Source organism: Pyxicephalus adspersus, chromosome 5 (assembly GCF_032062135.1).
Source record: "Pyxicephalus adspersus chromosome 5, UCB_Pads_2.0, whole genome shotgun sequence".
Taxonomy (NCBI): Eukaryota; Metazoa; Chordata; class Amphibia; order Anura; family Pyxicephalidae; genus Pyxicephalus; species Pyxicephalus adspersus.
In genome coordinates, this window is record NC_092862.1 from 5,213,314 (window position 1) to 5,226,029 (window position 12,716).

The window sequence follows — 12,716 nt, forward strand, 5'->3', positions numbered from 1 at the left end:
TCACCCCAATCATGTTTTTACACAGAAAATACATAATATGACAAGAGAGCACTCTTCGGTAATATGGCGGAAGCCAGCACTCGAGTTCAGTATATAATATAAATATAGGAATAATCCTGAGCGGTTGGTCAATTTCAATCATCTTTAGGATCTTCCCCATAGCCTTATTATATTAAAGTACCGAGAACTATGCTTCAGCCCAGCATAGGGACCTGTATACAAGGCCTTTATCCTATTAAACATAGAAGAGTGTATATTTAGATCCCCTCAAGGTTAGAATTTTAACAACCATTACAAATCAAGATACTGAATACAGGGAAAGAACCAAGTATATGCCTCCAATTTATAGGAATATACATAAAAAGAAGTTCTAGCGAAGGTGCAATATGATCTACCTAACGAGAGTGAGAGCAGGTTCCAAATTCCTTTGTCACATTATGAGTCCTGTGGTACCACAAGCCGGGAAATATGGCAACCCTTTCTGACACGAGTGAGCGGAGCGTTAACTGAACCAGGGCTCCTGGACTGACACTCCTGACGATCCACCGCTGGCTTGGCTTGCCCCCATTCCCCAGTCCCCAGCCCGGGGATTGCCCACTGACAGGTGGACTCTTACGACCGTATCTATGAAGCTGTCATAATCCTAATGGTGATTTCCTATAGTGATTTCCGATAGTGATTGCAAAAATTCGCAAACCCATCGGAACTTCGAGAAAGTTTTGATTTTCTAATTTTTTTGAAATTGTGATTGGGAAGGGAAGTTTAATTTATAAAGGACCTACCTGTTTGCAATTTTACTTTACATTTGAAATCCGATAAAAAGCTAGTCACTGAAATCATATATACAGTAGGTATTGTAGAGAATCGACCCTTTCAAAATTATGCAAAATTGTCATACTTACTTGTAATTTTCCTTTCCTTGCTACTTCTCTTGACAGCCCTTCCTAAGTTATTAATGTAACCTCTCACTCCCCTGCAGGTGTTCTTTAACAAGCATTTGACAAAGCAAGAGGGGAAATGTGCTCCTGGCAGCACACAACTAGGACATAACAAAAAATACCAATAAAGGGAGGGACAGAAAATAATGTAACAGCAACTGTTAAACAAATTTAAACTTTAGAAAAGAGCTGCTCGCTGAATAAAAGCCTTAAAGCGGGCTGAAGCTTCTGCTGACACATTCAACCTATAATACTGAATCTAAATGTTTGGTGACTTTCAACTAAATGCTTTGCTGTTTGCTGTAGAAACCTTTGCAAATGAAGCCATTAAGGTACTACTTACGTAGTCGAACATGTCTTGGCTTCCTGCATTGGAACCAAGACCTCCATGGCATAAACATGCCATATGGTGTGTAGAATCCAGGAGGCAAAATCTATCAGAGATACAGCTGTGCTTCAAACAGGGAGGATGAAAAAATTATCCACAGCAATAAAACTCTTCGTTCTTATAAGTAAGTGGAGAAAAATCTTCCCTCTGTTCCCAAGATTTTCCCCTTTTAGAAGTTGAGGGTCTCAATAATAAGAAATGACCTCCAAGTTGAAGTGATACACAAAATATACTTTAATCAAAAAATCCAGGCATGGATGCAAGAGTCAAGTTATCTTTGTCAAGAGTGTGCATAGCTCTGAAACCCTTCTTGTCAAGGTAATAGTGGTTAGAAAAAACATCTTCCAAGTCAATTTTCTTATTGAGCAGACCTCGATTAGACAGAAAGGGATTCCAGGAGAACTCGCAGAACCAGCAAACCTGGAATGTAAATATTTGGTAGTAAGTTGCAAAAGATTTTTAGGAAATCCATTCCAGGTTTGCTGGATCAACCAGCTTCATTGATGAAAGTGTATCCTCTCCAGTCTTGAAGAGCTTTATTAAATCAGGTCAATTGACCTAAACACGTTATACCAAGTAGAGTCCCTGGTCTAACTGAGCGCAGACAATTCTGGAACCTGTGCAGATTATGGGTTAACAGAAAGAAACCCTGGACTCAACTATTAGAATAACAACTTTTCTATATATTGTGGCATGTTTTTTAAGCTTTTTTTTTAAGCATTTTTTAGATTTTTTTAAGCTTTAAGTGTTATTATTATTATTATTATTATTATTATTAATAGATAAACAGGATTTAGCGCCAAGATATTACACAACACTGTACATTAAATAGGGGGTGAAAATGACAGTCAAAGACAGTGACACGGAAGGAGGAGACCCTGTCCCGAAGAGCTTACAATGCTAGAGGTGGGGGAAGTAACACACAATAGGATGGGGTATATGGAATGGTGCATGAGTAGTGAGGGTTTAAGAGACAGAAGAGGTTGGGTAGTCAAGTTTGAAAAGATGGATTTTATAGGCTCTTTTAATAGAGCAGAAAGTATGAGCATGGAGTTTAAATTTTTAGAGTCTGTCTGCAGCATTCATAATAGATTGTAGAAAGAGTTGGGTTAGTAGAATACCAGAGAGGAGGAGGTTACGGTAGTCCAGACAAGAAATGATAAGAGCTTGTACAAGGAGTTTAGCGGTCTCTGGGGACAGGTAGGGGCAGATTTTGGAGATGTTAAGCAGGTGAAAATGTTCTGAATATGGGGGGAAATGGAGAGGGTGGAATGACGAGATGGCAGACAGGCCGTATCCAGGACTGAGGGCGACAAGTCAGGGGTGGACAGGTAGATTTGGGTGCCATCAGCATACAGATGGTACTGTAAACCAAAGAAGGATATGAGACTACCGAGAGAGGAGGAGTACAGACAAAAGAGAAGGACTGACCCTTGGGAGAGTGGGATGTCACGGTGCTGCAGGATAGTGGACCTTCTATGTCACCAGCTCAGTTGGCAGAGATGTGCACAGGGCGTGGAGTCTAAGCAGCTGTCTGGTCTTTACCAGAGCCTTTAGAGGTAAAGATGTTATGCTGCAGGCAACTGCCAGGTTGCAGCCCTCATGTGCGCAGGGGCAGGTGACTGCTCACAGGCAGGAACAAAGGGTGGTACTAGAATGAGAGACAAAGTAGTCACATAAGCCAGAGGTCAGGGCAGGCAGCGATCAGGAATAGACAATATCAAGCCGAGGACGATACACAATTTGAAAGGCAATTTGAGAATAGGTTGTGGTCAAGGTTTTAGATCCCTCTTTGCCATTGACCGGATCTGGGATGTGGCAAACGTGGCAAGAATTAAGTTAAAGGTGAGGAGGTCGTTGTCAGAGTGGGGAAATGATGAGTTGTCAAGTTGGGAGAGATTGCAGAATTTGGAATTTGGGTTCAGGGCCAGTGTTTCCTGGCACATGAAGCTCCAGAAGAATCCTGGCACTTGAACTTTGCTAGTAATACCTTGAGGTCTAGTGACTTGAAAAATTGAAAAGGAAGTGCTGGTGTCTGTTCAGAAACCCACTCATGATAGGTAAAGGGTCTGTTCAGGTGATCGGTAAAAAGATTTTTCCAGGCTGGTGGTAAGAAAGGTATACATTTGAGATGCTTCTCTGTCCATGAAAATAAAAATGGCTGTTACTTGATAGAAACAGACAATCTTCATCGAACCTTGTCTGGCAATGTAGGGAAACTCTGGTTATTCACGAGTACCTTAATTTTCTGCTTGTACAGAAGATAATTGAAGACTTTCAAGGCTTCCCAGGACTCCCAAAAAATTAATAGATTGGAGCAGGTTACCCTAGAGAAAAGGGCCTAAAAGTCCTGCACTAGATGTCACATACAATGGGCTCCCCAACCTCTCATACTGGTATCTAGGGTGGCTGCAATCATATTCCTGTGCCCCAGAGCCTTTTCCTAGGACAAAAGACCATTATCCCAATTTTGTCAGACTAACCAGGCTAAAAAGGGTCTACTCCAACAAACAGCAAACTCTAGGATGAAGGGGATAAAACTGGAACCGAAATATGTGCCATCCTGCCCATGGAAACAGATAATGTCATCAGCCTCAGCAATACGCTTGATTTTCTTCACTAACGGTGCCGAGGTTCCAAAAATTCTTTGAGCCCAAACTATCATTTGTACCACTCTGCAGGAAGGCAGAGGCAATCTCGACTTTGTAATGAATACCATCCCCAAATTGCTATAACCTGCACTAGACATAATTAACTCTTCTGATAGTTTTCTAAAGTCATTGTTTGCAGAATTTCCTACTTTTCAGTCTCCAACTTGCTTTTGATCATTGTCAGTGCCAGTACGTTGTTAAAGTAGTTATATTGGCTTACTCCCTATAGCATATAGCAGCACTATCATTTTGTTAAACATCCATAGAGCTGTGTATAGACTGAAGGGTAGACAGGGGAACTGGAGGTGTTGCGTGAAAATGGTAAACAAGAAGAATGTCTGGTGGCATTCTACAATTGAGACAGGCTGGTAAGCATCTGCCAGATCTATTAACAAACAACTGTCATCTGCAAGAATATCATACACAAATTCCTAGTGTGAACAAAATAATTTATTGTCCTTAAGGTCCACAACTGACCTAAACTCATCAGTGGCCTTTTGACTCAGAAATGGCTGGAGTAAAAATCACTTTTTTTGCTTTTCCCACTAAAAGAAGCTCAAGTGCTTGAATCTGCACCATTCCTTGCACATACGATAGAAGCGCTTGCGCTTCTGTGAGTGTCTTGGAACTGTTGTCTGAACATACATGGATCTCGGAGGGCTTGACAAAACTTTCTCTGGTAACATGTGATATGACTATAATCGCTCAGGGGTGTCACTGTGCTTTTCCAAATCTTGGAAAGATTGGAGAACCTTGTTCCCATCTCTGACCCCTGGATAGATGCATCTCCAGAAGACTTTACTTAGGCCCTTTGTGGACTATCCACTTCTGATCCTGAGATTCTGCATAAGGGTTCTTTAGGTTCCTTTTATTGAAGGCCAAAGGAATATTCTGACAGGAAAACTCTTACACCTCAAAAGGGTTTGTGAGAAGGCTGGATGGAAAAGCTGCTGATGCCTATGCCACAGCTGTGAGATAAACCCAACTTCCCCTCTGTATACCTTCTTCCAAATAGGATCTTGGCAGCGTACAGGACCTGTAAATCATCTGGCCATCCTAAAAACGTCCTGGACATTAATCCTAATAATACTTCTGGGCAACAACCAGACCTGATGTGTATCCCAGAAGATCCAGAAAGTAAAAAATAATGGACCTTGCTTTCCTAAAGTTTGGGTTATAACTCCTCATAGATGAAGAAGGGCCCACTTCTTCCTTTTAGATAGCCTCCCCAAAGGCTTTAATGAAGGGAGCCACCAAAATGAGCTATCAAAACCCAAAGTTTTTGTTCCCTGCAAAAGTTTAGAATCCTGCAACAACTTTGATTCTCCACATGTAGCTATTTCTTAAAGCCATGGGCATTGTTCATTTCTGGATTCTTTTTGCAACAGCTTATCATAACTTGCTTTTTTTAAGCAAGATGAACAACAGAAAAGTTTGAAGGGCACACACATGCTATAGTTGTTGTTGGAAACGTTTTTTCAAATTCCTTTTAAGCAACTAAAACTGCATGATGCATGGATCCGTGGATCCGCCAGGATGGTCTTTCAGACTATGGACAATATACACATTGCAAGATTCTTTTATGATATCAGCTCTGAGCCAATTATCGGATCAGAACGATTGCACTTGTATATCTATGCCCAACATACTTCAATGGTATATTGATCTTCTGACTGACTTCAGAAGGGGCAGCAGATTTCCTTTTGCTTAATGGCATACATAGAGCCACATCTCTCTACACATACCCTCTTTTAGAGTAATGGCAGACTGAACTGGGGGAGAAGCATGCTCAAACTTCCTGGTATGCTTTTCTTGGAGGGCTTTTATCTCTCAACAGAAAGTAACCACCGCAACTGAAAGCAAAAAAGCAAAGAACAGGAAATTAGAATGCGGCAATTTTTCCCTATATACATATATTAGCACCTGTTGTAGGAAAGACACTGATGGTTGCTAGCAAGACTGTTACTTGAACGAGAGCAAAATACCCCTACTAAAGCAGTTAGGGATTACCAGGGTTAAAGTTCCAAATTTCCCGTGTTAAAAATCATATGCTTCATTAAATTTTTGCACAAAATGTATGGCTAAAAAGCTAAAACATCCAAAGTTTTTTCACAAAATGTCACAGTATGGTAATCAGGAGGGTATATATATCCATGTAGAGTAATAAAATACTTGTAGAAATACCATCAAGTAAAAAACCAGTCCAATCTACCATATTTTATGTACAAACAAGTGACATAAAAAATTCTCTAACAATTTACAGCGGAAGTAAACTGAAAAAATGAAAACTTACTCACCTTTACCTTCCCAGATCAGTCAAGGTTTTCTGAATCGTGTCCCGTGTCATCCGGGTATCCTCCCTTGTTTTGGTGCAGAGGAAGCGCTGCTGGGCAGTGACATCTTCATTTCACTTCTTCTGCCTATCATTGATCTCACACTGTGCAGGCGCGAGATCGAATGAATTTGATGAGGACAAAATCTCTCCATCTTTGGAAGCTGCCACGTGGCTACAGCATCTACTACCATCCATCCAGAATTACAACGCAGGAATGCGTTCAATACATTTACAGCCACTCTGGGAGGCATCTATATTCAGCAGATACCCAGTGGCCATTTTATACACATGGCCTTCCATATGGCAGCACAACAACATGACTTAATCCAAGTTATCTCCTGAGTATCTAGTACTCTGAAATCCAGTTTCATCATATTGCAATTGTATATCCCAGAGTCTTGTATCATATATATTACAAAGAGAAGTTCGTGCCACCACTGGATCCAGTATTGACTTTTTTTCAGCTTAATCTTATTGTGAATGTTATTAGGATTGGAAAGTTTTTTCCTGGCTTTTCAGATCAGACCCTTTTGTATTTTTACAATTTAACTCTTTAACCTATAATGAACAAAAGACTGTTCTCTGGATTTGCATGTTTGGGCTCTGATATTTTAGCCAGCAATCTCAAGAATGTAATCTTCTGGCAAAGTGTTCTCATTCGGAGTGTATATATTGATTATTTCTCAAGTGGCTGGACTGTTTTGATCGCCTGCCTCTCTAAAAAATTCTGATTTTTTGCACCTGCTCTTCTAAATGTGTGTGTGCCTACAACTAAAAGCTGACTCAAACTTCTTTTTCAACATATTTTTATGGGAAAGTTTTCCTACATTTTTAGTTAAGTATATTGGAAGCCTTAATCTGTTGCACAGAAATGGTGTAGGACCTGAGAAGGGTGTACAGTCGAAGCAGTAACCAGGTCTTCTGCAGAGCTTCTAGTGGTGAGAGTAATGTTGCGCTGTTGGTTACTGCCAGGTTTAGGCCCTTGGGCACACCAGGGTGGGCAGGTGATGCAAGGTACCAAATCACTAGGCAAAAGAATTGTCAAGGAAGGCCAGGTCAAGGCAGGCAGCAAGCAAGAAAGGTCAGTATTAAGCCAGGCGTCATCAACCACAAATCCAGGAAAAAGACACCAGTAACACCGTGGCCACCGCAGACACAGGAGACACTGGAAGGGACAGGAGGCAGAGGTGACACAGGGGACACAGGGATACTGCAGACACAGAGAAACACTGGAACAGCACAAGGGAACAAGCAGGGAAACAGCAGACTGGGCAGTATGGGGTTAACACAGGAGCTGGACAGGGACAGCACTTAATTAAACAGCAGCTTTAGAGAAACTCCTTAGCAGAGCTAGGGGGTTCAGCACTAGTCGAGACAAGTTGGCACAAGTGCTGTGTATAAGCTAGCTAAATAGCCCAGGATGATTAACCCCCCTTGCGGTATTCCCCAGTGTGACTCGGGGTGGATTTTCCAGGCAAAAAGCGGTATTCCCAAGTCACATTTTACCGTTATACGCTTTTAAGTCACGCTTTTAACGTTAAAAAAAAAACACCTTGTTCCGTCGGTGTCCCCCGCCTCCTGCTGGTCCCCACAGGTCCTGTGGACACGTCCTCCGATCTTCAGCCGCAAATCCTATTTGTCTGCTGTCACTTTGCCTGCCATTTTCTGTAAAACCACAAGGTCTTTTTTTAACTTTTGTATTTTTTACCTGTTGCCACTGTTCTCTTATACTTACATAGCAGATTTGGTGGTTATAACATGAAAAGAAGCTTTGCTATTACTGTTTAAAGTCAGCCTATTGATTTTAATGTAAATTAAATCAATAAAAATATAATGTAAATAAATGAATGCCAAAATTATGCGAACCCACCCAAAGTTCGAGGAAATTTTTGAGAGACTGTCAGAGGCCTTCTCACTCATCCCTAGTTACAATATGAAATATCCTAGTGCCTGTGGTCTTTACAAAATTTGATACAGATCAGCATCTGTTGAAGCCAAGGGTTATGATCAGATCAAGAACAGTTCAGATGAGAACAGATGTGAACATCCCATCATTTATATGAATTTAGGCTTACACCTATGAGGTTACAATGTTGCAGTCTGATCAATCAGGAGACTGAGGAATTTCCTCCTCTTGTATGCAGACTAATGACATAACTTCAGCCTAGTCACAGTAACTGAACTGGAGTTTAAAGCTACGTACACACGTCAGATTTTTATCGCCCGATAATCGGCATCGGCCAATTATCGGGCGAAAATCTGGCGTGTGTACAGTCGGTGTCGTCCATCGTCCCGACGACCGACCTGCCGGATCCACGGACGATGGACGACAGCCGATCCTAATGAAAGGGAAGGGGAGAGCGCGCAGAAGGGTGCCCCTCCGTCGCTCTCCCCCTCCCCTCTCCATGTACAGCATCGTTCATGCATCGTGCACTCCCTTGTCGTTGGAAAGGATCGTGAAAGATCCTTTCCAACAACAAAAATTGGAAGTGTGTACGCAGCTTAAGGCTTAGTCTGCACGGTTGTTTTCCCCAGCGTTTAACATGAGGCTTTTAAAGCCCATGTTTGAAATTGACTAATCTACACCAGGACGTTTCCTTGAGGCACGTTTATGAGCTTTGTCTATAACGTTGCTTGCAATTGCAACCCTTCTATTGATTTCCATGGTTTTCCCGCGTTTATAAGCACTTAAAACGTAAAGGCATTTTAAGTGCGTAAACACTTAAGGCAAGCTTTAAAACACTGATAAAGTGCATATAAACGCAATAGGAATGTTTACATGCATTTTTATTAATGTTTGTGCAGACCCAGCCTAAAGGTGGCTTTCTAATATAATATGTGGGGATTTCTTGAAAAAGGTTACTGTTGCTGCATATACTGACTTGTCAGGAATTGATTCTAGCAGACTTGTTGGGTTACCAAAAGGTATTCTGTGAACAGGAAAGAAATACAGTAGCAAGAAAGGACAGGAGTATAGCATACAAAATGTAAAAATATGCAGAGTTACACCTGGCAATGTATTTTATCCAATTCACATTTTGCTCTACCGTTCTGTGTATGTTTTGTATAGTCTGCAGACTTCTTGAGGTTCTTACACCTGTATTCCCTCTTTATATTGTTGTTGGATATATATATATATATATATATATATATATATATATACTCACACTTTATAGAGATCGAGGCAACTACAACAACTTTTTTGTTATTCATAGCACATTCCTTGCATTAGTAGTTTGCTTTAGAAAGGAACTGATTACCACAGCCGCTCCCTGTAAAGAAGAATGTGAAATGCCCTTGGTTTTTTGAGTAGAAGGTTTCGAGTTTCATTTCTCTCTTCTGCGGTCAACAATGGCGTCTGCTGATCTAAGGGACGAGCTGGACTGTGCCATTTGTCTAGACATTTATAAAGATCCTGTAAACCTGAGATGTGGACACAACTTCTGTCGGGTCTGTATTGATCATGTGCTGGATACACAGGAGGGGTCCGGAGGTTATTCCTGTCCTCAATGCAGACTGAGGTTTCAGGATCGGCCTTCACTGCAGAAGAACATAGCACTGCGTAATATAGTGGAGACTTTCCGACCTATTATGGTAAATAAAGGGAAGACTGGAATCTTCTGCTCTTACTGTATTGGCTTTTCTATGCCTGCTGTTAAATCCTGCCTACTGTGTGAAGCTTTGTTGTGTGAGAAGCACCTGAAAATTCATAGCAGGTCACCAGAACATGTCCTCACTGAACCCACCACTTCCATGGAGAAGAGGAAATGCTCCATCCATAAGAAGATCCTGGATTATTACTGCACTGTGGAGGCTACCTGTATCTGTGTGTCCTGCAGCTTGGCCGGAAATCATCAGGGACACAAGGTGGAGACGCTGGAGGAGGCCTGTAAGAAAAAGAAAATAATACTAAGAAATGTTCTGCAGAAACTGACTGCAGAGAGAGAGGAGACTCAGGAAAGACTCCAAAGTCTGCAGGAAGACATGAAAAATGTACAAGAAAAATCATCTGGTTTAACAGAAGAAGTCACCACTTTGTTCAGAGACCTCAGGAGACAGCTGGAAGACCTGGAGAAGAGAGTCCTGAGTGAGATCTCCAGGCAGGAAGAGCAACTTTCACTACCATTGTCTGACCTGATCCAACAGCTGGAAATAAAGAAGGACAAGCTGTCCAGGAAGATGGGTGACATCGAGGAGCTGTGTAACATGACTGACCCACTGACTGTCCTACAGGAATCACACACATGGGACTTGTGTGATACTGAGGATGGAGATAATGAGGACAGGGAGAGACATGAGGAGTTCCTCCATGATGGAAGATCTCTGGATGTGTTTGGGATATCACACACATTACAGGCGGGGTTATCTGATATGATAAAAGAGGTAAATGCATTCTTCAATATACAGGAAGCTGCAGACATATTACTGGATGTGAATACAGCTCATAATTATCTACTGATATCAGATGACAAGAAAACAGTATCCTGGTCAAATATAAAGCAGAATCACCCAGAAACACCAGAGAGATTTAGGAACAGTGCTCAGGTTTTAAGTAGTCGGAGGTTCTCCTTAGGGCGATATTACTTGGAAGTGGATGTCAGCCAATCTGAGCGCTGGATAGTTGGGATGTGTTACCCCAGTATAGAGAGAAAGGGGTGGCTTCACTCATGGATTGGATATAATAAGAAGTCCTGGGGTTTATACAGGCAGGATAGTCATTGTTCGTTGATACATGACAATAGGGTGATTCTATCACTTAACAATATCCCCAGTAACAGAGTCAGGGTCTATCTGGATTATGAGGCCGGGCAGTTGTCTTTTTATGATCTGTTTGACCCCATCAGACACTTATACACCTTCACCACCTCCTTCACTGAGCCCCTCCATGCTGCGTTATGGGTGGGAAAAGGCCCTTTAAAGCTATCTGGTGCACAGGAAGTACAGTGAATTTTACACATTTTTAAAAGCTCCTTATATGCTAATTATTCGCACTGCTTCAATATGAAACCAGCTCCTGGCCTTTTATGAACGGTAAACTCTAGACAAATATAAAAACATACAAACGATTGCAGCTCTGCAATTATTTTTACTTGATTACATGTATTTTTTTTAAAGTTTATTACCAGAATATATTACTGCTATACAGGTGTCTTGATTTTTTGTAAATATTGCTATGTTTCTTTTATGCCCTGCCTATTTTTATCTGTTTTTTCTTGCTGTAGTCCTGAATTAACTGTATGTATGTTTTAACTGCAATTTTGTCTCTGATATTTCCAAAACAGATTCATCTTATCAGCTCCATAACAATCGCAGATGACTGCCTAGATCAGGGGTCGGCAAAGTTCTATGGCCAAACCCGCCATAATGGCTGAAGTGAAATCCCTCTCTTCCGTGTGCATTGCGTAGGAGAGATATTTACTTTCAGGGAGTTTTCCTTATTTACCACGGAAGTATCAACGCTAGCCGCAGTAAATAGGGGAGCAACTGCAAGAGGGCGGCACCGGAGCTCCAGCGGCTCCGGTAGTTCCTAACGCCCCCTGGCGCCCCCCGGAGGCATTGGACCGGATCAGCCAGGAGGTGTTAGGCTGGAACAAACTACCAGATAGGCTGTATCTCGCTTAAAGGCCGGAGTTTGCCAACCCCTGCCCTAGACCAATCAAAATGTTAAAAAGTATATACAAGTTTGCATTACTTTTTAAAATTTCCTCTTTGCACTAAAAACAAAAAATAATAAAAGAAAACAGCATGGAGGTCTCACTTTTTATATAAAAAAAAGGCTAGGCCTTTCAATAGAATTAGGAACCTTTTGGATAGGAAATAGGGACAGTATGTGCACCCCCCCCCCAACTTTAAAACAAAAATAAATAAGAATACAAATCAAAGGTCAAAGAGCAGTGATTTTCAAATACCTGTGGTAGAAGAATCTACATGGAGGCATATGGCTCAAAATTCATACGATTGAGAAAGAGTTGGATAAAATTAAGGACCAATGGATTGGCGTAAGGCCAATGTGATTCCTATCTCTAAAAAGGGAGCAAATTCATTACCAAGTAACTACAGACCAGTAGGTTTAACTGGAAAGATCCTAAGCAGAACCACATAGAAGAGTTCCTGCTAGAAAATCATATTATGAGTGACAGCATGGCTTCAAGGAGGACTGAAGTTGGCAAACAGATTTACTAAGAAAAGATTGTACCAAAGGTGGTAACCCAAGAACTTTAGGAAGGAGTGATTGTAGCTGGCCAGCTAAAACCTGTCCTGAGTTATTAGTGCAGTATATTCTGTATACACCTAAACCTGCCAATAACCCCACTATACAGCTCATATGCTCATATGTTTAAGCTAGACGCAGAGTTAAGGCACCTCATAGTGCTGCGCCTGCCACAGTGGAACTTTTAACCCTT

At 41.4% G+C, this 12,716-nt stretch overlaps 1 protein-coding gene across 1 annotated transcript; it reads left to right on the forward strand.

Annotated features, from left to right (window-relative positions):
- Positions 1-9,536: 9,536 nt before the first annotated feature.
- LOC140330472 (E3 ubiquitin/ISG15 ligase TRIM25-like) lies at positions 9,537-11,568 on the forward strand. Its single transcript, XM_072410611.1, has one exon. The coding sequence runs from the start codon at positions 9,664-9,666 to the stop codon at positions 11,257-11,259; it is 1,596 nt and encodes a 531-aa protein (XP_072266712.1). The 5' UTR covers positions 9,537-9,663; the 3' UTR covers positions 11,260-11,568.
- The last annotated feature ends 1,148 nt before the right edge of the window (positions 11,569-12,716 follow it).

Excerpts from the sequence above, each read along its gene's own strand:
- LOC140330472 (XM_072410611.1), top strand. The coding sequence starts at position 9,664 with ATGGCGTCTGCTGATCTAAGGGACGAGCTGGACTGTGCCATTTGTCTA.